Raw genomic sequence first — 27,049 nt, forward strand, 5'->3', positions numbered from 1 at the left:
TTTGGCTAACGGAGCTGGCATGGGGGCTATCGACTCCATGGACCCAGCCCTCTTGGACTGGCTGGCTCTCTGCTGATCCCCCAAGGCTTCTGTCCATGAGGATTCAATCAGCTTCAGGGCTGCTGGCCGGGGTGGGGGGCAGGAGGACTGTAAATCTGGGAAACCTGCAAGTATTCAGGGTCTTGAACTTTATCAGGTTTGAATGTGTGATTGTGAAAGTAAAGAGCAGAGAAATGACAGCACTCAGTAAATCAAATATAGAGAAGATCAGGACTGTCAGAGACAAGAGAAAAACAGGCTCTGGGCACAAACGCCACTGAAAACCTGCAGGCAGGAGGAGACTTTTATGTTCCCTCCAGACTGTGCCTTCTGAAAAACAAATCTCTTTCTCTGTCACTTTATCTAGAGAACGGTGCTCTTTGTTTTGTCCCATGGATTTCTCTCTTTAAGTTTTCATTATTGAAGTTTAGATCTTGTTTTAGAAGATGGGGTGCTATATGGGGGAAAAACCCCGACAACAACAGAAAGAAAATTAGTTGAAAAATGTCTGAAATGGCCTAGATTTTCCTCTATCAATAATGTGTTCGTTCCATAGCTTATGAGTGATCTTTAATATTCTATTCCTTAACAAAATACGACTGTAAATAAGTGTCCTGCATAAATAGTGATACCAAACTTAAAGGTGAAAAGTGTGAGGTGACCTAGTCAGATGACCAGGTCAATTTAATTAGTCCCCCCAACCCTTTTATCTAATGCCAGTCCACAGGTTCCCCTCCTTCATGGCCCCATCTGTTAACTCACTCCTATCTGCTGCCAGAAAGAAGGGGGGAGAGGGGGGTGTGCTGTTGCCGACCAGGATACTTTTCTCAAGGGATGAGCCTCGAGATTACTATCTTCATCCTGGAGAAGAGGCTGGAGTCTGCTGCTGGGATTTGCAAGGGAGCACAACAAGGAACGTTTCTTCTTCAAAGGAACCAAAAGCAAGTAAAGAACTGTGTTTGTCTCAGCCCACACTTTCCTACCATAATGCAATAAATAAAATCCTCAGTGCTGGTACCTAGAAAAAGCCTGAGGCCTCTAATGAATGGCAAGACTCAAAGTTGAATGGGTGCTGAAAGAAGTTCTTTCTTGGAAATTAATTCGCTCCAGGGAACAGCTGGGTCACACAAGAAATTGAAATTCGGTGTAGTATATGTGAGTCTATTACAATATAGATATTGGTAATAATAGTTCACACTTAACATAGTGCTTACTATGTGCCAGGTACTCTTAGCACTTTTCATTTAAGAAATCTTTTAATCCCCTTAAACAATCCTATCAGGGAGTTACTTTTATCATCCTCATGTTACAGATGAGAAAACTGAGGCACAGAGAGGTTAGGCAATTTGTCCTGGTCACACAGTTAGAAAGTGGCAGAATCAAGATTGCAACCCAGGCAATTCTCTTAGTCTGTGAGCCAGAGTGACTCGGTTCTTTACAAATTCACCGTGAAGCCTAGAAGACAATATGAGCCTGGGTAAACTCTTCTAGGGAAAGGCTCAAACACCTCCCTCCATCTTTGAAACTGTCTGTGGTACTTTGCCTAACCGGCTCCACAGAAGTCCCAAACTTCTAGACTGTAAACACTTCAAAACTAGGAGCTAACTCTTCTAGTTCTCTTTGTGTAGTATATATATACTCAGTAGTGTTGTTGGGCAAGCGCAGGAAACTGGAGGGCTGCATATGGGTAGACAACTCTCGGTCCTGATTCTCTGCATATTTGCAACATAACTGAATGCAGAGGTCATAGTTCTGGGTGGCAAATGCAGTAATTTTTTATTTTGGGGGCATTTCTCTCCCCTTTAATTGACTCAAGGAGGAGCATTAGTTACTTAGCAAATCTCTAAAAGCTTATCACCTCCTTTTCTGCTCCCTCTTAGCAACATTACCCCCTCCCCCCCCAACCAAGAAAAGAGAAACAGAAAGGTCTCTGAGCTGAGACAGCTCTGGGGCAGTGGCATCTGGACTCTGACCCTAGAATTGGCATTATCTGCACATCTAGTGATACCAGCAAAATTCAGGTCTTTCATGTCTAGTGTGTTGGAAATTTCTGTCTCTTTCACCTTTGGGGGAGCAGAAATGATCCCTTTCCTTCTGATGCTCTGGTTTTTCCTATCCCCCACCCCCACCCCGGAGGGGTGGCTGGATGAGGGGGAAGGATTAGATGAGGTGGATGGCTTTGGAGTTCACCTTATTTGGAGGAAGGCAATGAGAAAAGGGAGTCATCTTTAACTTCCGGGACCCAGCATGAGGTGACAGACAGAAACCGAAGATGTTAGATTGCCTTTGGAATTCAGAGTCCTGTCTCCAGCTTCACCATAGAACAGAAGGGGACAGCACAAGATCTAAGAGGAATGAATCCCCGTTGCAGGGAAGCCAGCGCTGTCTCTCTAACCTGCCACCCTGAAGGTTCTTAACTACCCATGTTGCAAAGTGGCAGAAAAGGCTTAGGTGAGACTAGAGTCCGGGGAAATGCTACATCTACTTAAGGGAAGAAGAAATGGCTCAGTGCGGAGACCTCCAAAACGTGGCACCTGACTCCCCAAGCCCCCTCTTCAGTCCTGGATCAGGAAAGTGGATAGTCCTGCCTCGCTTTAGTGAAAAGGATCACCCCAGGGGCAGGGCCTCGGCCCAGCTGGCAGCCCTAGGCTTTGTGTAGTTATGCCAATAGTAATTAATAATGATAATAAACACCGCATTTCATAACCAAACCCAACCTGGGGATGACCGAGGGATTGGACCTCTGCCTCCCACCTGCACGCTCTTCATTTGCGAGTCCACACCCGCCGCATTGGCCTCGGTCTAATTCAGCTGTCCAGTTCCACCCATCAGGTTCTGACCGGGGTTCCAAAGAAGGGCTGCTCCAGACAACCAGAGATATGGAATAACATCGCCCCTCGGCAAAACCCCAGGGAGTGGGGGGTGGGAAGGTAGAATTATTCAACATCAGAAAATAATCAAAACGGGACGGTAATTCAGGCCCCAGTGAGCTCGGTTGAGTTTTTCTGGCAAGTGCAGGGTGTCTGTTTTGGGAGCCCAGCTCCGTCCGGCCTGGAGTTCCACGGACCCGGGGACCCAGGCAGCCTGGGGACCTCCACATTCCCGGTGCAGCGGACACAGGTCCCGCCGGGCCCGTGGAGGTGTGCGCCAGTGAGGCCGCGATCTCAGGGTGTCAGGGCGCAGCCAGGCCGCGGGAAGGGAGGCCGGCGCCGGGTGGAATGTCTTTATCGGGATCAGAGAGCCACAAGCTTTTCCTCCGCTTCTTTAAGCGATCACGGATAGACACCTTTCGATCTTTTGTCAGGCATCTTGGCCCTTAATAGCCAAATTTATTTGGGTTAAAGCGGCCTTGGGAGAAGCCGGGAGGGAAGATCTTTCGTCGGTCATGGGTGGCCTAGATAACAAGCTTTAAAAGAGAGAGGGAAGAAGAAAGTAAAAAGGTTAATGGATGAGGGGAGGGCTAGGAGGCGCCCAGCGTGGGGCTTTTACAGCGACCCTTCTCTGGTCGCCCGCTTATCGCGGCCCTAACTTACCCGCGGCGTATGAAGTACATTAAGTCACGTAAACAGCGCGCGGGGAGGAATGCCACCGCGGTGACCTCTCCGCGCCGCGCTGGCGGCCCGGGGCGGTGCGCGGGGGGCGGCCCGGGGCTGCGGGGCGAGGGGCCGCCGGGCCGGGCCTGCAGCAGCCGCGCGCGCGCCGGGACTCGGTGCCGACCGCCCTGGCCCGGCGTTGGCGCGGCAAGTTCCCAACTCCTGGTGACCAGCGGGGCGAGGGGGCGGGGAGCCGGACGGGGGGGTGCGGGGGGTGGGGGCGACCCGGCTTTCTAGGCTGCGCAGTTCTCGAGCTCCCGCCGCCACCACCTGACTTTCCTAAAGAGTGTTTTTGGGCTACCGAGAATTAAAGAAAAAGAGAGAGAGAGAGAGAGAGAGAGAGAGAGAGAGAGAGAGAGAGAGACAGAGAGAGAGAGAGAGAGAGAGAGAGAGAGAGAGAGAGAGAGACAACCCGCCCTCCCCCACCCCAAACACCGCCTGGACTCTCTGGACGCGCTTGCATTGGATTGGCAGCCGCTGAGTCCGGGGGACAGGCCGCCCCAACCCGACTATTGGGGCAGGATGCTGGCTGGGGTGGGGGCACCGGGGCGACCCGTGTCCTTCGTCAAAAGCGTCCCAGGGACAGCAAGAAATACGGTAACGGCAAGAAGGCCCCAGAGATCTTTTTTTAAAACTCTCAATTTAAAACTACGTTTTAAATCAGAAATTGTATTCTTTCTTTCCGAAACCTCGCTGGAGCAGCCGGGAGCTTTGTGAACTGACAACTTATTGAGCTTAAGGTTTCGGGGGGCGGGTAAAGGCGTGTCGTTTCTCGGTCCTCACCCGGGTCTCGCCCTCCTCTGGAAACAGAGCACCACTGGGTTCCCAAACACCCCTTCGCATTTGGCAGCAAAGCCTCCGCCCCCTGCCCAATTGGCTGCCGGATTCCGGCTGGATTCGAATCGCAAATAGTAGTGTGGCGCAGCCCAAATAAATCAGCCTTGGGGACAGGTCGCATTTCGGAGCCAGCACCTCTCCGAGGGCGAGGAGGGCGGCTTGAGGACGGAAGGCTCACTCCAGAGGGGCCCCTCCTCGAGTCTAAATAGCCCGGGGAGAAATAATTTCGTTTCAGTTTAGTAAATCTCCTCAAAAAGGAGACAGACGGAAGGAAAAGGAAAGGCAAAAGATAAAGAAAAAAACGCGAAGAGAACTTCTAGCAGCCTATTCACTGGGGAATTATGGGGGACTTCTCCGGCTCTCGGGTTCCTCCCTAGTTTGGGGTGCACTTCTTCCCTCCGCATCCCTATTCTGCCCTCCTTTCTGGACCAGCTGGTGTGCTCAAAGGAAGCGCGGGACCCAGGGTCCCTTAGGGGTGGCTTTGAAAATGTGCCACTACTTCCGGGGGTGTTTTCCCCAGGGCCAAATCCAATGCATTGGGGAAATGGTACACTGGATGGGTCAGGCAGCCTTAGCTTGTTGTCTGGATAAACTCTACGGGTTAAACGGTTTTGTTTTATTTTTAAGCGAACTGAAAAGAAAAAAAAAAAGAAAAACCATTTTACTACCCCTTGTCTCCTTTAGTTGGAAAACCAGTCTAAAAAAAATTGTGACCGTGCAAAGGAGCAAATTGCAACTGCCCACCCTTGTTTTAGGCAATGTTAAAAAGAGATTGGGAATCTGGAAGGTAAAATCCCGGGCGCCTTCTCGAGCCATTTGAGATCGCACGTTGTGGGGTCGGTCACGGTCTGTCCCAGCGGTGTCAGGGCCGGTGCACCCTCGTACAGCTGCTGCGGAGCTGCGGGGAAAGCACGTCCCTGGGGGCTTAGCTATTGTCCAAGGAAACTCAGACACCTTCATACTTCCTAATATAAAGAAACACACACAACAGGAATCAGGTTCGGGTCTGGGTCTTCTCAGGGCTCAGGCTTGGAGGCCATTCACATCCTGGAATCTAACTTAGCCAGAGGATTTTTAAAAACTCGTCCGCATTAGAAATCACCTCACTGAGATATGAATTAAGAAAAATGAAAAAAAAAAAAACAAAACCTTTGCTTTTAAGAGTAAAACTGAGAAGCACTTGGCAACAGTTGGCCCCAAAGAAAATCAAATGTCCACAACGTTTCTGTAACTGCTTACAAATGAGCTTCTGAAAAAACTGAGTCTGTTAAAAACTTGGTCGGAAACTCATGAAAAACCCAAAAGAAAGTAGCTTTCAACCCTGGTGGGAGTTAAGTGGCAGGCGGACGCCAGGTCAGCTCTCCTGCCAGTCCCATTCGATCGAACTCAGGTTAAAATTTAAAGCCCCTGAATCCTGCTCCGGTCGCCGATCTCTGTTCCAGAGTTTTCTACCTTCACTGGTTCCGATTGTGGCCACATTGAAACTGGGAACCGCCACAGTGATTGGGGGAAGCAAAGAGGAATGTAATAAAAGTGACTAAATTGGATGAGAACGGTTTATGGACCGTCTTAGTAGCAATTTAAAAGTCAGAAGTGTTTAGCAGCAATTTACAACGAAGAACGGAAAAAAAATTAAAAAAAGAACTCTCTTCGACTTCCTCGATTCGGCGACCTCCTCCCCCTCATTGCCAGGGTCTGTCCCCTTCTCTCCCTACAATACACAGGTTCACAGCTCACTATTATAGTGAGGAAACATACTTTCAGCGACTCAGTCTCACGACCTCTCTAAACCATATTTTACAATGTCCCTACCTACCCCGGTTCAACTCTCTTAGTCTTGTCTTCCTTTTCCAACTAGAAAAACACAATATTAAAAAAGGAGAGAGAGAGAGAGAGAGAGAGCGAGCCCAAATACTTTCAGGGAGCCTGACCTTTAGAAAATCATTTACTTCGATTTACCTGGAAAAAAATTGTAAAATCCATTCTCACAAAGCAACTCCTCCTGCCCTAGTTAAAATTCTCTCTCCGCGGCCTTCTGGGGTCACGTCTGTCGGAAGAAATGTTTTTGTGCGCTAAAGGGAGCGAGACATATATCACAGCTCCTGCGGACCAACCTGCGGCCGCGCGCCTCGCTGCTGACAGATCGGCGCTGATAACCCTGCGACGTTCATTTCCAGTCCCTTTGCCGGCTCAGGACCGTATCAGTTTGTACACAGTTGTGATAACCATTTGGAGGGAGAGAAGAAGGGGTGTGTATGTGAGGGTGGGGGTGGGGAAGCGGTACTTCCCGCTGGGTCCAGGGAAGTTGACCCCCCTCCCCCTTTCCAATGACTTATCCAAGACTTACCTGAAATTCTCCAGGATAAGCTCAGAGCAAACGGGACACCAAAACTTGGAGAGCATCTTGGGGCGCGACTGGGGTGGAAGCCCTTTTTTCCATCACGCGCACCTTCAGGGACTAGCCTTTAAGTACACCAGGACCCCGAATCAAAAGGTTTTTCCCAAAGGTTAGCTGGTGAGTGCAGACGTGAACTCCCGAAACCTCCTGGGAATTTATAGTCTGTTTCTAAAAAGCAGGGTAGAGATAAGCTGGGCACTGGAGTTCCTTCTTTTCCATATATTTGGATCCTCGATCCCCGGTGGCCACCACGACCCGAGCCCCAGGGTCTCGAGAAGAGGTCGGGGAAAGTTTAAGGTCAGTCCCATACAGCTGCAGAACAACAAAAACTCTTCTAACGTGGACAGAAGAACGGGGCAGGCCCGAAGAGCAAAGCACTTTCTCCCTCATTCTGGGGGGCACGTTGACCCAAAAGCTGGCGCATCCCTCCCGCCGCGGTGGCAGCGCGGGGCTTTGCACAGCCACTGCTCCCCCCACCCGCCCCCGTGAGTGCGTGTGTAACTGGGGGCGGAGGAAAGTGCTGCACCGCCGGATGGGTGTGGGTCGCCAGCCAGGTCAAGCGTTCCTCCACCTCCGCCCCTCCCCCGGGCGTCCCAGGGCTCTGCGCCCCCTCGAAGGGCTCGCCCCCACTCCCGGGAAGGTACTCTGGGCTCGGCCCACAACCGCAGGCTGAGCGGCGCTTATTGTCTGCCCTGGCGGCGCGTTCCCCTCCCCCCGCCGCCCGCGGTCCCCTCCCCACCCTCTTTTCTCTCCTCCCCTCACTCCCTCCTCCTCCTCCTCCTCCTCCTCCTCCTCCTCCTCTTCACCTCCAGCGCCCAGCTGCTCGCGCAGCGCAGTTCCGACCCACAGCCTGGCACCCTTCGGCGAGCGCTGTTTGTTTAAGGCTCGGTGAGTCCAATCAGGAGCGCAGGCTGCAGTTTTCCGGCAGAGCAGTAAGAGGCGCCTCCTCTCTCCTTTTTATTCACCAGCAGCGCCGGGCAGACCCCGGACTCGCGCTTGCCTGCCGGCGCCCTCAGCCTCTCTCCGCGCTCAAGAGCGGTCTCCGCGGTGGCGGTTCTCCATGCGCAGCGCGCACCCGAGGTTCGGCTGCTTCCTCTCTTGCTCGGGCTCCCCTCTTTCCTCTCCCTACCCCCCACCCGTCACGGGCCCTTCAGCCCCGGACTCTCCGGCCCTCTGCGGGCCGCGGTCGGCTCTGAGGGTGTCTTCCTTCTCCTGTCGCGGCCGACTGTAGCGGCTCCCAGGTTCCTGGGACACCGCGGACCAACTTCTGCTGTCTCTTCCTCTCCCTGAAGCGCTTATCTGCGCACAGCCTTATCTCCGAGTTATCTGGCGCAAAGGGGCGGGAGCCGGCAGTCAGACGAGCAGAGAGACTTCTTTCTTGCTATCTGGCCCGGGTCTGTGTGTGGGCATTAATTTTAGTATGGTTATCTCCGATGAGACGAAGCGATTTGGAAAAGTAGCTCCGAGGAGGCCCTCCCGGCTGCAGTTCGCCTCCCTTCCCCACTCCCTCCGAGTCTCCCCGTCTTTCTTCCTGCTCTCCCCTTTGGGGTGGCCTCGGCTCCGGGGCGGTCTCACACGCACCCCCCCCCCGCCCCCAACCCTGCATTTCCCCCTCCTCTGTGCTCCGCTCCACCCCGCTACGTCCGATTCCGGAACGGTCTGGCCTTTCCGCGGTTGGGGATGACCACAGGGTGGGAGGGGGTGGCTCAGCCGGCGTGAGCGCACGCGCTGGTGGTGCAAACTCGAGCCGTGTCTAAGGTGTGCGGCGCCACGGGGACTAGTGTTGGGCGTGAGACTCGGGCCTCGCGGGCAGCCAGCAGTGCCTGGGCCCGGAAGGTCAGAGACTGTCGTCTCCGCCCCGGCGCCCCACCTTCCCTGGGCTGAATTGCGCTTCTCTCTGGAGCTCGCACTGCGTCCCATCAAGCGTAGTCGGGGAAGCTCTGGGAAAGCCAGTGTGGGAGAACGCGGCGGTTTCGTTTTCGGGGACAGGTTGCCTTCCTTACGCTAACGATTTTCACGCGGGTAGACCTCACACTGAGGCACTCCGGGCTAGGGACACGTGTAGCGAGGCGGGACAAGGCAGCGCCGACCAGCACAACTACTTTAAAAGTTCTTTTGTGTGTCTTCGGCAGAGAGGGAACCACTTTGGGGCGGAAGGGAAACCTCCGCCAGGCTTCTCGTCACCCCTGGGATCTAGCGCGCCGCAGATGAAGGATGCTGCGGAGAGGGTGGGCGGGAGGACGAGGGGACCCAAGTGGTGCAGGCAAGGGAGGGCGGATATCCCGGTCCTGGGAGGACCCGGCGGAGACTGCCCAGGCTCCGTTCCCCTCTCCTTCCCCAAACCCCGCGCCCAGGGCAGAAACGGGATGTTTGAGAAATCTCATTAGCTAGAAAAGGCAGTGGAGTGAGATGTGTGGCCTGCGCGTTTGTAACCCTTTTTGATTTCTCCTCCCGTCCCTGCCTCCCCCCACCCCGCCTCAGGAACTAGAAGTTAGCTTGGAGAGGCGCCGGACCGTGGATGGCCTTGACTGACGGCGGCTGGTGCCTGTCGAAGCGCTTCGGGGCCGCGGCTGCCGACGCCAGCGACTCCGGAGCCTTTCCAGCGCGGGAACCCTCCACGCCGCCTTCCCCCATCTCCTCTTCTTCCTCCTCCTGCTGCTCCCGGGGTGGGGAGCGTGGCCCCGGCGGCGCCAGCAACTGCAGGACGCCTCAGCTCGATACGGAGGCAGCGGCGGGACCCCCGGCCCGCTCGCTGCTGCTCAGCCCATACGCCTCGCATCCCTTCGGGGCTCCCCACGGACCTTCGGCGCCCGGGGTCGCAGGCCCCGGGAGCGCCCTGTCGAGCTGGGAGGACCTACTGCTCTTCACTGACCTCGACCAGGCCGCGACAGCCAGCAAGCTGCTGTGGTCCAGCCGCGGCGCCAAGCTGAGCCCCTTCGCCCCCGAGCAGCCCGAGGAGATGTACCAGACCCTCGCCGCCCTCTCCAGCCAGGGGCCGGCCGCTTACGACGGCGCGCCCGGCGGCTTCGTGCACTCGGCAGCCGCCGCCGCAGCGGCCGCGGCCGCGGCCAGCTCCCCAGTCTACGTGCCCACCACCCGCGTAGGCTCCATGCTACCGGGCCTGCCGTACCTGCAGGGGGCGGGCAGCGGGCCCGCCAACCACGCGGGCGGCGCCGGCGCCCACCCCGGCTGGCCTCAGGCCTCGGCCGACAGCCCCCCGTACGGCAGCGCGGGCGGCGCGGCCGGCGGTGGGGCCGCAGGGCCCGGCAGCGCCGGCTCGGCAGCAGCGCACGTCTCTGCGCGCTTCCCCTACTCGCCCAGCCCGCCCGTGGCCAACGGCGCGGCGCGGGACCCCGGGGGCTACGCGGCGGCGGGTGGCGGTGGCGCTGGCGGCGTGGGCGGCGGCGGCGGCGGCAGCCTGGCGGCCATGGGCGGCCGCGAGCACCAGTACAGCTCGCTGTCGGCCGCGCGGCCGCTGAACGGGACCTACCACCATCACCATCACCACCACCCGAACCCCTACTCGCCCTACGTGGGTGCGCCGCTGACTCCCGCCTGGCCCGCAGGACCTTTCGAGACCCCAGTCCTGCACAGCCTGCAGAGCCGTGCCGGAGCCCCGCTCCCGGTCCCGCGGGGCCCCAGTGCAGGTAAGAGGCGCGCCGCAGCCCGGGGGCCTGAAGCGCGGGGGCCTGTGGGAGGGTGTGGAGCAGCTGGTTGACTTGGGCCTTGTTTTTAGAGCTCTTCTGTCTGGGTGCCTAGAGGTCCGCCTGGCCCCAGGCCGGATTTGCAGAACTTTGGCAGGGCCACCCAGAGTCTGGCAGTGTTGATGAAGTGCTTCTATTTTGCGGATTGTTTCAGTTCCTTTCCACGAAGGAGACAAGGTGCGCGTATTCATCTCAGTGCCTTGGAGAAGCTCGAGGGACTTTAACAGTGAATGGGGTGGGCAATTGGAGAAAAAAAGCCAGGGAAGGAACTGACAGGGCCTGAGATCTGTCACAGACCCTAATTTGCCTAAATGGGAGAATGAGACTCTACTGGGGAGGGTAAGTTTAGGGGAGTGTTGGGCCCTTGATTCACCCTCTCCTAAAACACAGTCTCACCCAGTTCAGCTCTCCAGAGGGGAGGAATTGTGTTTTCCTCAAGGAGAGTATTTAAGAGCCCCACAGTGGAAAAGGACCTAAGGACCAAGTTGGCTTCCCCTTCAGTGGGAGGGAGAAAAGAGGGGGATACCTGGGCTGGTCAGCCTTCTGACTATCCCAAGGGAAAGCTGGTGGAGAGGCCCTTTGGTTGGACATCACCTGGGCCGTGGTGTCTGGGGCTGCTGCCCCTGTCTGCCCCTGCCAGGCTGGGACCCAGGGATCCTGGCACTCCAGAGTTCAGCGTACCGATTTTTCACCAGTTTTCCATGCCACCCATACTTTCATTCCAATGTCTGGGGGCAATTTTGGGTGAACTTGGAAAATACAGTTGTAAAAATACCTGGAAACACCCCATTTTTTCTGCTCAAGCAGAGGAGGTTATGAACTGTGTTAACCTGGCCTGACCACTCTGGCTTCTGTTCTCAGCTGCTGCAGTGTTCTGGGTACTTTGTGGTGCTTTTACAGGTCTCTCGCTTTGTGTTTAACCCGTTTGATAAACTGACAGACTCCTAAGACAAAACTTTTTTTGGGGTGGGGGGGCTGTTGTTTGTTTGAGGCGAGGTGTGGGAGTCACTGAGGTGGCAAAGAGGCAGGAGGCATGTCAGCTTAAATTATCCTAACTGGTGTCCTCACACCCTAGGTCTGGGCTTTTCCTGGGAGCCTCAGTGCTCGGTTTTGGGACAAGTCTTCTGGGGCCCCTACTTAGTTAGGATCAACTGAGGAATTGCCAACCTTGTACTCAAAAGACACACTGGAAATGGCAGTGGCCTGAAAGTGAAGGATCTGACTTGAAAAGCCCTCCTGGTAACACTGGGAGGGGGCAATGGGTTATTGGGTAACAAGCCCTCCCTCTCTTTCTCTACCTCTTCTAAGACTCTGGTCTCAAAATTCCCTCTGCTTTCCTCTGGGAAGCTGGCCCTGGAGACTGTCTTCACTGCAGTGTAGAGTGGGTAGGGAGGGCCCTGTTGAGTATAGACTTGAGACAGAGCGCTGTCACCCTTTCTGTGGCACAGGAACCCGTGGCTGGCTCCCTGGCTGGAGCTGAGAGACTGGGAAGTGAGGAATCTTCAAAGCATGGGAAGGGGGGTGGTGGTTAGGGTGAGGCTTTTGTCAGTCGGGAATCCAGCAGGGAATCCAAAAGAGTGTGTAGGGTTGGGTAGGGGCAACGCAGTGGGAGCTGGATCCTGCAGCTCTACTTATCTCCTGACACACCTTAGTGTAGTCTCCATGCCCCTCTTCCCCTAGTCTTCCAGCATTTCACAGGACAGAAAGAGAAGTAGCCCAGAAGTCATAATCGGAGTCATTGGATGTTTTAAAGAAACTTATTTTGTATAGAAAAGCTTTTCAGACAGAGGCAGTAAGGTGCAATAGTAGGCGAGTTACAAATTTCATTTTAAACCTAGCTTATCCTTTCACTAACTTTCACTAACAACAACCCAAAACTAGGAAGGGCTTGGGAACACCCAGCTTCTGCATAGAGTCTTTTAAGTCAGGAAGCTACTGAGAATCAGCCAGTCTGGGGTTGGGGGAGGCAAAAGACCTCTAATTTCGGTTGTCTTCACAGGTGTTCTCTTGCTAGAGAAACCTTGACCTCCAAAACCTCTCCTCCCAGCTTCCTAGCTAGATTCCCTGCCTCTCCGCTTCGATTTTTTTCTGTTTTTAAACAGACTATTTTTGAAGGCACTCTTTAATAGATTTAGGCAGACAGCAGGGCTAAACCTTAGCGCTGAGCTCTCTCTACCTACACAGTGTGGAGGCCTCTGGGAACGTGCTCCATACACCTCTCCCTGATTTTGATGGTGGGTAGGTGGTAGGGAGTCCTGGGGGGAGTCCTCACAGCGCTACAGTCCTGGAGCCCAGCGCCCTCCTGAGCTCCCGAATTGTGTTCCATTATTTTCAGGGTCCTGCGACGGCATTCACTGGCTGTGCCCCTCTCCCCACAGCCTTTTTCTCCCCCGGGGATCCCACGTCATCGTATTGGGAGACGATAATGAATTGTGGGGGTGAGGGTAGTTGGGGAAACTGGTGAATGAATGTCTAGCACAATCAAGATTTTGTAATTGTTAAAAAAAAAGTTTTCTTATTTTAGTCAAAGGATTGTAGCTGCTGGGTAAGCGGTAGGGAGAAAATGGGAGCTGTAGATTTGATTTAATTAAAAATAAACAAACTTTGGAAATTTTATTTATCCAAAGTGGACTTTAAGTTTTGTCTTTGGGTTTTCAGATGACTAAAGAGATTTACCTGGAGTGTTCACGCTGTCTTCTGGGAGTCTTTATTGTTTCCAGCCTGGGGGAAGGCGGCCAGGCATAGGGCTGGGTTCTCCAGGGAATGCCCCACTCCTCTATCGAGAGGGTCTCTGATAGGTAACATTTTAAAGTCAACAACTAAGACAAATACCTTGTTTAACTTCAGTGTCCTTGAAGTCCTGAGCATTTTACTGATTACCGTAGTCAATAGTGGCTTTTAGGGCGGAGAAGAATAAATCTTTGTGATGTGTTGTAAGTTGCTGTATCCCCATGACAACTTTGAACTCCAGTTATGTAGGATGCTAGTTTCTTTTAAACTTACTTCTTGAGGAGGAAGGAGACTTGTTTTGTAGGGTAAATAGTATTAATGGAATTAAAAACTATTCATGCCAAAGACACATTTAAATATCTTTACAAGTAGAGTGGTAGAAACAAGCTGTAAATTGCTTGGGAATGAGAAGGAATAGAAAGGTTTGCTAGCACACGACTTCAAATAAAACTTTAAAATGTAATGTTTATTTATTTTAAAAATTGATTCAGAAATGCTTCTTAAAGAAAGCCAAATTCGGACATTTAAATCCTCTATAAATAACCCTAAACAGAAGGATATTTTTATTTTTTACGAAGTCTATTTTAAAAGTACTTATTTAATTAATAAGTACCTATCTTATTTTATTTGTCTTTTGTACCTATCTCATTTTAGAGAGTACTTATACATTCATAGTTAATCAATTTTTTTCATAGGTAATCAATTTAAGCAGATGTAATAAATGTTACAACCATTTATTTTCAAGATTTTTTTTTTTTTGGTTATGAACAGGTTTAGGTTAGTTGTAAACACCAGAAACCACCCAAATAGCAAAATGACATAAACACAATTTAGATCGATTGCATGAATTGAAGTTTTAGTGTAGGAAAATAGGAAACAGTTTTATTTAGCACTGAAATGGTTTTAACAATGTTTGAATCAGTAAAATAGCAATCATTTGTAGAAATTTTGCAGATAGAAGCAGTTAGACCCACGTGGAAGTCAGAATGTTTTAGTGTTCGGTCCTTGTGGCATGAACATAAAACTTAACATTTATCTCTGTGTGTTAATGTTGGTGTCTTTTTTTCCCCCTTAGGAGACCTGAGTCACTTTCTAATCGATAAAGTGCTCAAGAACAGTATTTCTCATTTCACTTGTCTATTTTTTTTTTTTTTAAGAAAAGGAAGGGGGCAGATATAGTAAATACTTTAAATAAAAGTGACTTGGGATTTATAGAAATAAAAAAATTACTTGGGCCCTACTCTGTCCCAGGATATTTGTGGGTTGCTGCAGGGGTCAGTGATCCGTGTTGATATTGTATGGCTTGCTCAGCTTTGATAAGTGGCACACTGTAATTAAGATAGATTTCAGTTTTGAAACGCTTGGGAACAGCCCAAAAGGAGGGGTCAGGGGACCCAAAGTGACTTCCCCACAGCTCATCTCAATTCCGAGGTCCTTGGAGACAGAAGGAGGATGATTGGGACTCAGCCTTCAGCACCATATCCTCCTGCTCCTTTCCTGGGGTTTTACTGGTCACTCCCAGGGCTGCAGAAGTATTGGACAAATGCTGAACCAGAGCAATAGTGACCACAGCCGGCTCCTGGCTTGGCTGCGGAGCAGAAAGATCCGTGGGGAAGGGCGCGGGCGGGGAGGCGGGCAGCGCGTCGCCAGCACGCGGCCAGGGGTACCGGGGGTCTTCCGGGTGGGCCCGGGGAGGGCAGGGAGCAGCGCGACCTCACCCAGCCTCTTGTCCCCGCTCTCGTCGCAGACCTGCTGGAGGACCTGCCTGAAAGCCGTGAGTGCGTGAACTGCGGCTCCATCCAGACGCCGCTGTGGCGGCGGGACGGTACCGGCCACTACCTGTGCAACGCCTGCGGCCTCTACAGCAAGATGAACGGCCTCAGTCGGCCCCTCATCAAGCCGCAGAAGCGCGTGGTGAGTGTGAGCGCCGCCCTCCCCTGCGGCCGGGCCCGGAGCGGCGCTCCTCCAGCAGCCCGGGCGCTTCCGGCTCGCCCCGGGCGCCCCCCGCGGGAACAGGTGCGGCGCGGCCCGGGGCCACCAGGGTCTGCCGGAGCGCGGGAACCCAGCTGTCCCCTTCCTTCCTCGGCCACTTGAGCGCTCGCCCGCGCGCGCCCGAGTGGAGGTCGTCCCGAAACCAGCGTCTGGGGAACGAAGACAGCCTTTCCCCACATTTACACCTAGGAAATGATGTCTATAAAAGGGGGAGGGGGAAGGTGTAGGGAGCTACCATTTTCAAAATATACAAAAGTCAATATTTATATAAATCTAGATGTACTTGTAAATGCCCTAGAATATTTTGGAGGGAGACACAAGAAATTGGTCATGACTGTAACCTCTGAGTGTACCCACCCAGGTCAGATGAAGATCTTTTTCTCTGTGCACTCTTTGGTGTGGTTTGGATTTTATTATGGAAAACTGTGCTGGTTTATACCCCCTCACCCTCCATAGAACATGACAACTGCAAATCCACATTCCCTTACTCTCCACAGCCTCGTCCTGGGTTCCTTTGATTTTGTTCCTTATACCTTTGGGTCCCTTCTACCTCTTCTGGGAGTGAGACAGCTTTTAGCCCCCATTTCCATCCCTCTTTTGGATTGTCTTTGAGTTTGATGAAAATTTAACCTTAGTTATTTTGAAATCTGGCTGTTCAGAAAACTACATAGAACTTGAGAGAAAAATGCAGTCATGTTCTTCTCAAGTTGGGGATTTTCACCAATCCAAACACATTTTTAACTACGTTTTAAATTATGGGAATTCTGATTTTCTTCAGGGAAAAATCCCTTATTGTTAGGTGTGGTTTTAGGAGAGGGCATTTACTGCCGTAGTGATTAGAGAGAATAAATGAAAATGTTCACAGGCCCCACTGTAAGGCTAACATTTGTTTAACCAAGCACTCAGGCTCTTAATACCTTTTAAAGTAAAATATTTTACAGTGAGATGCCAGACGTCTTAAGTATCCAAGTAATTTATTTAATTGTTATACTCTAATTAGCAGGAACAAATGCTACACATGTTGTTTGTGTTAAATAGATTAGGGTGAAATTGCATCACAATGGAAGTCTGACACCTTAAAGAGAAGCAATTAGTTTTATGGTTGTTTTGTTTTTAATGCATTTAAAATAAAGTGGCTGAGCGCCTTGAACTTGTTATATAGCCTCCCGCAGCTTAACAATTGTCTTCAAAGGGCATCCTCAACTTCAGCGTCTGACTCCCTATGGTTTTCATTTCTTACGCATCATATTCAAAAAAGAAAAAGTAGTGGTCAGAAAATATTCCAGGGAAGTTCCCTGTTTCCGTGTATGAACAGTGAAACTGATTTTTTTTTTTTTGAAAGGCACACTGAGCTGAATACTAGCTGAGTTCAGCAAGACGACATTTTCTTGAGATTGAAGGAAATACTGATAGAATAGTAGCCTTTTGGGTTCTAGTTGCATTCTAAATTTGATATAGTAACATCCATATTTAGATTGTGCCATTTTGCATACTTACTGGTAAAAATAACTGTTAGCAGAAAAGAGTTTTTAACATCTCTGAATCTGTTAGTTTTCCTTCTGTGTGGCAGGTGTTTTGGCAGTGACCAAGGTCAGCCATTGTGCTTTGTAAATGGGTTATAAATGATACCAATGGAAGGGCGTGTTCATCAATTAGTTCTCATGAGTTTCTTATTTATGGTTTTGATGGATCTAGCTTAGTTCTCAGAATGTTGAACCCAAGTTTGTTTAGCCAGCAGTACAGAACCAATCACTGTGAATTTGAACTTGTAATATATTGCAAAATAAGAGATTTATGGTGTAACTTGAATTCCTTGTCAGTGATGAATATAACTGAGATCATTTGTTACAAGGAACTTTTATAACCCATTCACCTTCATTTCACATGTTTATGGAGACTGGCTTCACTTATGATTTGCAGTTGACAGTCATAAAGTTCTTTGTTATAATGGCAAATTCTGATAACAAGTTTACTTCACGTTGGCTTCAAATTCCACTGGAAACTGTCATAAATGACCTGTTTATAAAATGAACCTTCTTGTCCTTTGTTTAATGATTTCACATTTACACAGAGAAAGCAGTGCTCTCCTAGGAAATTATTCTATTTTAACCATAAAAGAAAAAAGAAAAAAAACCCCGATGCGTAAGATTTTCTGTGTTTTTATTGTTTTAGCAAAGCAATTCCCCAAATAGTTTGCCTGTCAGCCAAGCATATTCACTTCAACCAAAAGTCAAATCTATTTTTTCTTAGCACTGACTTCTTAAAAATGTTGTAGCGCTAAGAGGCTTACTACCAGTGTCTCTTTGTTTTTATGACTTGTCTATAAAGAATAATGTGAAAGTGATACAATAGGATGTGAATTGTAAATGGAAAATTCAGTTTTATCTTTTAAATTTGCCAGCAAAGGATTTGAAAAATCTGTCCTTTCATCTGAATATTCAGTACACCCTCAATTCATATTTTTGTTATACATTCTTTAAAACTATTCCTTTGTGAAATTAATCTATGTAGCTAACTTCCCAAATTGTGTTAACTTTCAACTTATTTTGGTCCTTGGATTTTTCCTCACAGCTTGTTTACTGAAGTCATGGCACTGTTTTTTAGTTGCCTCTCTAGGTAATTCAATAACAAATTTAGATTTTGGCACTTTGGAGAGTAACTTTTACTAGCTTAAATAATCTCTTTATAATTTACACATAATAATTTAGACGAGATGAATTCCCTTTAAAGATATTATAGGCATAAAGGGAACATGGAAATCAGAATGACAGTGCCCTTTCTGATAATACCATTTAATCCTTTGTATGAACAAAAGTTGGGTATTGTACTGATAGGGTGAAGAAAATATATCCCTATCACTGTATGTAAGGTAATGCCAGCATTAAAACAATGCCATCAAATTTGCTTATCCTTTGTAAAATGAATAATACAAAAGCTCAGCAGTCAACCGTGATAATTATAAGACATGTATTAAAATATATTTCTTTATAAAAATATTGTACACTTTCCAAGATCTGTTCCTATCAGTATAACATATATAGGCCCTTCTAAAGTTTTTGGGTTGTTTCTCTGGATTTATCTGAGAAATAGACGTGGTTATCTCTAGTTTCCAGGTGAAGTGGAGACTGCACAAAGCCACTTAAGAACACTGGCAGGTATTTGTGATTTGTGATTGCATTTCATGACTTCTATCTCAGACCTCTGACAACAGTGAGCACAGTTATTGGCCAACATTGTGACTTCGTTCTGGTTATTCTATCATCTACGCTAATATGCTGGAGCAAACCAAACACACACGTGGGATGGAGTACTGCACCTGAAACTCCAGTTTCTTGGTCCAGAAAGGTCAATCTAACTACCCTTCAAATTCTTTTCCCAAGGGACCTTTGATTTATAATAAAGTACATGCTTGTTGATGACAGGGACACGCTGCATGGATGTACATAGCATATACATAAAATCACTTATATCTGTGCACTTACTGTCTTGTGCTACTTTTTAGCCTTCCTCCCGGCGGCTTGGATTGTCCTGTGCCAACTGCCACACCACAACCACCACTTTGTGGCGCAGAAATGCTGAAGGCGAACCTGTGTGCAATGCTTGTGGACTCTACATGAAGCTCCATGGGGTATGCCGCGTATTCTGCTCATGTGTATACGTGTTTAGGGTCTTATTTGTACATGGTTTTAGTCAAGAAAAAAATCAGCCAAGGAGAGGGGATGAACGTGAAAAATCTGATTTCCTATGTACATGTTTTTGAATTTAGGATGTTATTAATTATAATATAAACTATTATCTCATATACTAGTAAGAAACAAAAAATACTGCCAATTGAACTGTCACACACATCCATTGTAAGACATCCCAATTTTAGAAATACTAAAATGTGAAAAATGTGCATTTTAGAGTCGACAACATGGTAGTAACCTTTTTAAAAAACTGTATATTCAAAGGAAAAAAAGGCATGGAACCAACTAGAAATGCACAATAACTATATCTTTGACATTTGGGGAATGCAGCAAGTACTTTTATGCAAAGGAGCAATAATATATTTGGTAGTTATAGTTAGCAACATTCTGTTACTCATTTTAAGCATAGCACAAAATATTATAAACACATTAATCTTAAAAAGGAAATTAACCTTGTATGTGTAGGAGAGAGAGAACACATGATCTCTGAAATAAAAATATGTACTTCTTGGTTTTACTCTGTAATTGAAGCTGTTTAAAACAATAAACAGTGAGTTGAGGGAATAAATTTTCCCTGGCAAATAACCCCATTCTCTCTGAGGGAATCTGCATTTGATCGGGAAAGTGTAGCCTTTGTCCAGGTTGGAATCTGTTGCGCATGTATCAAAATTGGACTGAAATTCATGCCAGCTTCTTTTATAAATGAGGGCTTTCAGTACCGATGTTGAGTCTTTAGTTAAAAGTTGTGTTTTCTTCCATATAATGTTAAACTTAAGGCCTATATGAACATTTTTTTTAGGTGCCTCGACCGCTTGCTATGAAAAAAGAGGGAATTCAAACCAGGAAAAGAAAACCTAAGAACATAAATAAGTCAAAAGCTTGCTCTGGTAAATACAGTAAAATGCTATTTGATTGTAAAGCATCTGCTAACTTGAACAGTAGAGTATGTGTGTGTTTATGAGGTTAATTTTGATTTGCAGGTAGTAGCAATAATTCTGTTCCTATGACTCCAACTTCCACCTCTTCTAACTCAGATGACTGCAGCAAAAACACTTCCCCTACAACACAACCGACATCCTCAGGGGTAAGTGTTAAAGCAGTATGTAGACTCATTCTAAGCTAGGGGGTTGCGCTTGCTCTCTAGTCTATTATCTCGAATTTTATCTTATCTGGTAGTACAATAATCTAAACCAACAGTTCGGTTTAGTTAGCTGATACCTAAGAATAGTTTTTAGAGGAGATTACATTTGAATGTCAACAGAATGACAAACGTAAGTACTTTACAAACCTCTTAATTAAGATCTATATCATTTTTTATGGTTAAATTAACCCAAGTAAAAGCAAGAAGTTTTGAAGTGCTTTCCAGAGTTTTAGTTGCAGGTTTCTATCTGAGCTGCCATATATATGTATTTCTAACGTAGACCAGGAGAACTAGGAGTCAGAGGTTTTATAGATCTCAGTGCCCATGGCACTTAAATTGCTTTTGCTTATCATAGAGAGACTCCCATCTTTTTTCCCTTCTCTCTTCTCTTCCTCCCCCCGCTTTTCTTTTTTAATAAAATCATTTACGCCAAGAAAAGTTCATCACAGTTTGTGCTGTGCTGCTATATTCACCGACCTTCCTTGATCCACTGCCCTCCTGCCTTGCCTTCTTCTAACTCACCTTCACGGCACCCAGGCTCATTTCAGCCTTGCCGCAATCCAGGGAGCAATTCTGGTTGTGAGTAATTCCTGCTCTTGAGGGTAGAGATGCAAGGGTCTTCGCGAAGATCACAGTTTCTGTAAAGCTGTGACCGGAAACTCCGTTTTTTTCAACTGCCGAGCACCTAGTGTTTCCCACATTTACTGAGTGTTTCCCACATTTACCCAGAATGCTCTTTAAAAATGACCAGGCCTCACCCTAGACGACAGCGGGTGAGGTCTGGGCTGCAGGACTGTGGCAGTGAGCGTGCCTCGGTGATTTTAAGGATTACGCCGAGACTAGTTTAAGTCAAAACACGAGCATTAAAATCCCTGTTTACTTAGTAATTGTTTTTCACATTTAGCTTTGCCCTGTTTGGGGTCCTTTGAAATGCTACAGATTCCTGGGCCCCACCCTGGATTTTCTGAGTCAGAGTCTCTGGGGGTGGGGCTTGGAAAGTTGTGTTTTTGAGCGAGCGCCCCAGGTGAAATTGAAACTGTTGCCCTCGAGGTGTCTTCTGACCGGGGTTTGGGAACCATAGAGCTGTTTTTTCTCTTCGTCATATTTCGAATGGTTTAATAAGCAAAAATGAAACGTGAAAGAAGTTTTTTAGGCTGCTTAAAATTATATTTGATATTTCTCGTCCTCCATCCCAAATTCTGTTGGGCTTTTGCTTTTTGCTTTAATCACACAAGAAGTCTGTTGAGTTTCACAAGGCAAAAAGCCTTTCCATTGTTTTTTGTTTGTTATAGATAGATGTTAAAGAACGTTTCTAGCCTTTATGAAAGTGGACTCTGGTGTATGATTTTTTTTTCTTTAACAGAAGGGTTAGGTGTAATTTTAAGGGTCCAAACTGGTAAACAGAACATTTACCTGTGTGGAAATGGAAAGATAAAGATTATTTAAGAATGTTCTTTATTACACCCTAAGTCCTCGGCCACACTTATGTAGTAGTAGCTACCTACATAGGGCAAAACGATGAACCGGTTTTTGAAAGCACTAGGGTAGCAGCCAGGTTTTCGGCTTCGGTGTGATGTCAGTCTCTCCCAGCTGAAATGAAGCTCGCTGCCAGCTTCGGGTCACTTTTGTTTGTTAAGGTGAGCTTAAGCATGGAAAAAGCCAAATGTGAGTGGTAAATGGCACAGAAATACAGGTGTTTGCCCCTCGTCGGGCTTTGGGGGCTTGGAACCACAGTGAGTGGGGTTCGTTTTGCTCTCGTGGTTTTGACCAGAAGGGACCATTTGCAAATCTGATCAGTTGTCCTCCAGGGGAGGAGCCATGGGAAGTCAGTGACGGGCTGCGGCTCTGGCCTGCCTGGAAGAGGGACCTCGGGAGCTCTGCTGCTGAGCTCTGGGTGCTTCAGTGGGCATCTCTCACCTGGGACTCAGCATGCTGGAGGTGGCTTGCCGGTCAGTGCCCTTTGGAGGAATGCTCCATTCCCTGCTAGAGGCCAGGAGGCAGAGCAGTAAGGATTGTGGAGGTTGGTGGAGTTTGAGAGCAGTTCCGTGCAAAGTCTCGTGCAGCAAGCCCCCAGCATTCCCTTAGCCTGTGCAGCCTCCGCGGGAGCCGGGCCGTGCGAGCTGCGGACCTGACCAGGGGGGGCAGCTTGCAGAGCCCAAGCAGCCTCAAAGCCTCTGTGACACCTTTTCTCACGGCCGGGGCTACAGCTTGCTTGCCCTCCTCCCTTCCCTCTGTAGGGACTCACCTCCCACCCTTCCCCCGCCTGGGCTCCACAGGCACCCGGGCTTTCGGGGTTCTCTCGAAGGTTAGTCCATCACAGATGTCTCCAGCAGCCCCTACCTGACGTGGCTGTTGTGGGGAACCAGGCCTACCGCACAGAAGGCAATCTGCTGGCTGCCTTTGGAAACTGTCCCTCGCCAGGAATAATTGTGGTAGACCTGAATGGTCTTGCCCGGTTACTGCCGAGGAGTGCCACTGTGTGTACTCAGTGGCCTCTTAGAACCTTCAGAGCCTTCCCTGGGTGTGTGCGGCCGGCCAGGGGCTGGGAGAGCTGTGAGGAGGACCACGCTGGGGGCGCCGTCTGTGAGCAGCTGGCCAAAGCATTTGTGAAAGGTGGCTGCGCTGACAAGATGTGTCCTTTTCCCATTTTGGTCACAGTTTGTGATGTTGGAGGGAGCCGGTGTCGTGACTGGATGCTTCTAGGAGTTGGGGAAGTGCCACAGGTGAGGGAAATGTTACGTGTGCAAAGCAGGGCTGTGCCTGGTACTAGCACATGGCACCCTGGTGGGCTCCTTTGATGATGGGTCCGTCCCACTGATCTCCAGTGGCCCCTGTGGCCCACAAGTGGCGGAAGTTAGTAGTTCAGGGTTATTTCACTTTAACTGGGACAACGGAGCTACAAAACAAAGGGCAATCTTAGGCATACTCCCGGTGGAAGGCAGGAACTGGGGGCCACCTGAGATGTAAGTGGTGACATAACTGCTTGTCCATCTTAATGATTGTAACAGCAAGGAAGTCAGAATGTTTGTTGCAAAGGTCCATGTCAAACCTGCTGTTCCTTTTAATTCCCCCCTGGGAAAGTGTAGGACATGATCAGTACGCATTCCCAGCAGGCTTCTTTTATTTATTTTTTTAAAGTGTTTTTTTTTTTAAGTTTACTTATTTATTTTGAGAGAGAGAGAGCTTGCACAAGCAGGGGAGGGGCAGAGAGAGGTGGGAGAGAGAGAATCCCATGCAGACTTCTCGCTGTCAGGGCAGAGGAGCCAAATGCAAGGCTTGAACTCACAAAGTGTGAGATCATGACCTGAGCTGAAATCAAGAGTCCGAACACTTAACCAACTGAGCCACCCAGGCGCCCCTAACAGGCTCCTCTTAAATCCTGATGTTCCTACCCTGTCCTGCATGTGGGCATGTTCATGTGGGGACACCAGGTGTCTGTGGCTGGTTTCTGAGCTAGCCCAGCAGGAGCTGAATATTCTGGAGAGAGGGAAGCTGCTGCTGTGAGCAAAAGCTCCAGGGTTCCCTTCCCAACAGCAGTGAAGGAGTGGGCAGGATTCCTAGCACGCAGCATTTGGCATTCTTCCTTGATAAGTGTCTAAGTGCCACAGAAATCATTTTTGCGGTGCTCTGAAGCCTCATTTCTTTCCTTATTTGTCGTAAAGCTGCAGTGTCTTAGCTTTTTATATACTTGTTGCTAATTTGTGTTTTAACTAGATCTCTTTTAAAAGGAGACATTCCTTCTGATGGTCATCAGGTCATTGACCCAACTACCTTATTATGACTCAGTTTCTCTTTGTTGTATGTAGGTTTTGTATGTGTGGTGTGTATATGTTAGAGGTGGGTTATATGTAGAGGTGTATATGTTAGCCCTTGCCCACAGGGCCCCTGGGTGGCTCAGTGGGTTAAGTGTCTGACTTCAGCTCAGGTCATGATCTTCCAGTTTGTAAGTTCAAGTCCCGCGTGGGGCTTCGTGCTGACAGCTCGCAGCCTGGAGCCAGCTTTGGATTCTGTGTCTCCCTTCCGCCGCTCATGCTCTGTCTCTCTCTCTCTCTCTCTCTCTCTCTCTCTCTCACTCTTTCTCAAAAGTAAATATTTAAAAAATAAAATAATAAAATAGCCCCTGTCTTGTTTGTTCCTTTGGAATTCTTGTGTTAAGAAATGTGTTAACTTGATTTTTGTGCCCTTTGAACCTAAAGATACATTTTCCAAGAAAAGTCTTTCATGCTAAAATTTTCTTACACCTGTAGGTTTACTGAAAAATATGTATTTAGTTAACTTAAATAGATAACAGATTTTCTTTGGCATATATATATATATGTTCTCTGGATTGTGAGAATATTTAAATCTTTCATTGAATTCCATTTATTGACTAAATTACATTTTATAGTTTTGTTTTTTATTATTTAGGAGGGAAATAGGGGAACATGTTCTATTTTAGCAATTACCAAGTAAAATTTAATAAGTATAAAATATTCTTATTCCTCTAAGACTTGTAGCTGAAAATTAGCAAAACTAGAGAACACTTTACATATATGTAAAACCTATATGATGTGTATATGTAATAGGTATATATATTATATATGTAATATATATTTATTATGTACATATATAAGCTTTATCTCTTTATCCTCAAATTTTATAGGTCAAAAGTATTTCTCTTACTTTCCTTTGGTACAGGAAGGGTTAATTTGGGGTTGAAATCAGCAATAAGACTTAATGTCTGGGAATAAGAAATCACCGAACATATTTGCCTGCCTAGAGGTAGTTCTGTAACTAATTACTGAAAAAAATTAAAAACTACTTAAGATTATATTAAAACTTTAAAAACTTTTTACTTAAGTTTATATTAAAACTGCAAATGTTGAAGTCCTCATAAATTCTATAATGTTGGAATAAATGGAGATGAGCTATATCTCACTAATCCTTGCTTTATGGTCATTACTCCATTTAAATAGTATTGTGCTACGGGAGGCCCTGTTCACAATGGAGTAAAATAAGGTATCTGACCTCAGATTGTTTAGAATGTGGTGGTAGTGGTGGGCAGCAGGTGTAGACAGATCTCACTTCTGGTTAGATGTGGAAGTGCATTAAAGGAACGACACAGTAGAGTATGTAGGAGTCGAAAGGAGGGAGCTGTTGATTCAACCTCAGAGTTGGAAATGGCTTCACAGAGTACTTTTGAATTAGTTGGGTAGGATTTTTGCAGGGGAAACCCTGGGATGGAGCTTTCCAGAAGGAAGAGCATGGTATCTGAGGTACTTCAAGGACATAGTTTCAGTGGCCAGTGTCACAGAGTGTAGGGTGTGGAGCCAAAGGCAGGAGATGGGGCCGGTGAATTGAGTGCAAGTACACTTTGAAAACTGGCTCAAATCAGTAGTAGGGCACCAAGTACCTTCATTTCTAAATGATGGACTTGGTCTAGCACCCAACTTTAGTGACATGTGTTTCTTTTTCTGGATTGCTGGAGTCCAACAATTAAAGCATTCTTAATGGCATATTTTGATAATTGATGTAAACAAATGCTAGCATGCTCCCGCTTGTACGTTTTACAAGCAGGGTTTCCCTTCGTAATTAGAAAAACCCTCCCTTGGAGCTAGTGATGTGCTCTGGTCTCATGGCATGCGATGTAGGCCTGGGGTTTAGTTTCTCTGTCTCCAGGGCTTCTCAGGGCAAGACGGTTTGTGGTGGTTGCCGGGTGAATCTTCCTCTGAATGAAGACATGTTAGGCATGGTGTCTTGGGGATAGGAAATGTTTCCTCACCTCTGTGGTTTGTTGCTGGTAGTAGCTTCCACGATGAGAGGCACACCTCCTTAGACTGAGGCAAGGACCTCATCTCAGATTTGATGCTGGCTGGTTCTGTGTTTTTGAGGGTGGGCCTTACTTGCTGTTTGGTCATTTTCTCGATGTGAGATAGGTGTCTTCATTCCTGCCTCATTTATTCTTCTGGGATGCTAGGTGCCTAGCTAGACCTGTTTCCCGACTGCAGTCACTCCTTGGTAATAACTCTATTCAACAACCTTGTCAGAAGTACTTCTGAGCTGCATGGTGCTAAATGTTGGGCTACAAGTGGTTTGGAAGAGTTAATGTGCCCTCATAGTGCTTGTGGCTACAGCAGTGATTTAGGGACTGACACTTGTTAGGATATCTGGATGTTCTTCTGAAGAACAATTTAAAACAACAGTTAACATCTTTAAGGCATTCTGGAGAAAGGTTATGTACTTTGTAGGTTAGTGGTTAATGTTTAAAAATCTTTTTGTAGATTTTGTGTATTGATATTCGCATCCTATGCTGCAAATCGGAAAACACCACTTTAATCACAGCTTCTTTATTAGCAAATTTATACTCCACTGTCTTTTTGTCCAAGTAATTATTCACACTGGATTTACTATGGCATTATGATTGGTCATAAAATAATAGATCCTGCATTATTAACTATTCCTACAATAGTTAAGTAGCTGAAAGGTACATTCGTGAAGGACTTACAAAAACGGTAAGAGTTGCTTTCCTTCAGAAGAATTGGACTCTGCAGAGCAGATCTGGTTCAGGAGGCTCCTGGAGCATGACAAAAAATTACTGTTCGCCTTTTTTTTTTTTTTTAATTATTTTTGAGAGAGAGAGAGAGAGCACGAGCAGAGAGATTGGGAGACACAGAATCTGAAGCAGGCTCCAGGCTCTGAGCTATCAGCACAGAGCTGGACACAGGGCTCGAACACCTGAACTGATCATGACCCGAGCCCGAGTTGGACGCTTGACCAACTGAGCCACCCAGGTGCCCCTACTGCTCATCTCTTAAGCTGAATATTTTACAGGTGTCCTTAGGTTGCAGGAGAGTTGGGTATTAGTGTTAGCCTTGCATTTTATCATTGTACTCTTGCTGCTGAGAAATCTCTCCTTTTTCCATTCTTCATCATTTATGAGATACTGG

At 48.0% G+C, this 27,049-nt stretch overlaps 1 protein-coding gene and 1 long non-coding RNA gene across 13 annotated transcripts in view; one reads left to right on the top strand and one right to left on the bottom strand.

The window, feature by feature from the left end:
- The window catches only part of LOC111557309, a 38,463-nt gene extending 30,918 nt beyond the window's left edge, over nt 1-7,545 (bottom strand). For 5 of the 7 annotated variants that reach the window (XR_006588006.1, XR_006588005.1, XR_006588003.1 and 2 more), the window contains exons 1-2: nt 6,817-7,545; nt 2,794-3,445 (exon numbers count right to left, since the gene is read on the bottom strand). This is a non-coding gene — a long non-coding RNA (uncharacterized LOC111557309). Of the gene's footprint in view, nt 1-2,793; nt 3,446-3,572; nt 3,808-6,816 lie in introns of those variants that run through there. The other 2 variants (XR_006588002.1, XR_006588004.1) reach the window with 2 other exon arrangements.
- A 111-nt stretch (nt 7,546-7,656) lies between these two features.
- The window catches only part of GATA6 (GATA binding protein 6), a 148,336-nt gene continuing 128,943 nt past the window's right edge, over nt 7,657-27,049 (top strand). For 2 of the 6 annotated variants that reach the window (XM_045041774.1, XR_002737294.2), the window contains exons 1-6: nt 7,667-7,947; nt 9,349-10,514; nt 15,049-15,215; nt 18,796-18,921; nt 19,782-19,869; nt 19,963-20,066. In XM_045041774.1, coding sequence (XP_044897709.1) covers nt 9,386-10,514; nt 15,049-15,215; nt 18,796-18,921; nt 19,782-19,869; nt 19,963-20,066 — 1,614 coding nt within the window. In that variant the 5' untranslated portion in view covers nt 7,667-7,947; nt 9,349-9,385. Of the gene's footprint in view, nt 7,948-8,647; nt 8,857-9,348; nt 10,515-15,048; nt 15,216-18,795; nt 18,922-19,781; nt 19,870-19,962; nt 20,067-27,049 lie in introns of those variants that run through there. The other 4 variants (XM_023241810.2, XM_045041773.1, XM_023241809.2 and 1 more) reach the window with 4 other exon arrangements.

The sequence above is a fragment of the Felis catus genome, chromosome D3 (genome assembly GCF_018350175.1).
Source record: "Felis catus isolate Fca126 chromosome D3, F.catus_Fca126_mat1.0, whole genome shotgun sequence".
NCBI lineage: Eukaryota > Metazoa > Chordata > Mammalia > Carnivora > Felidae > Felis > Felis catus.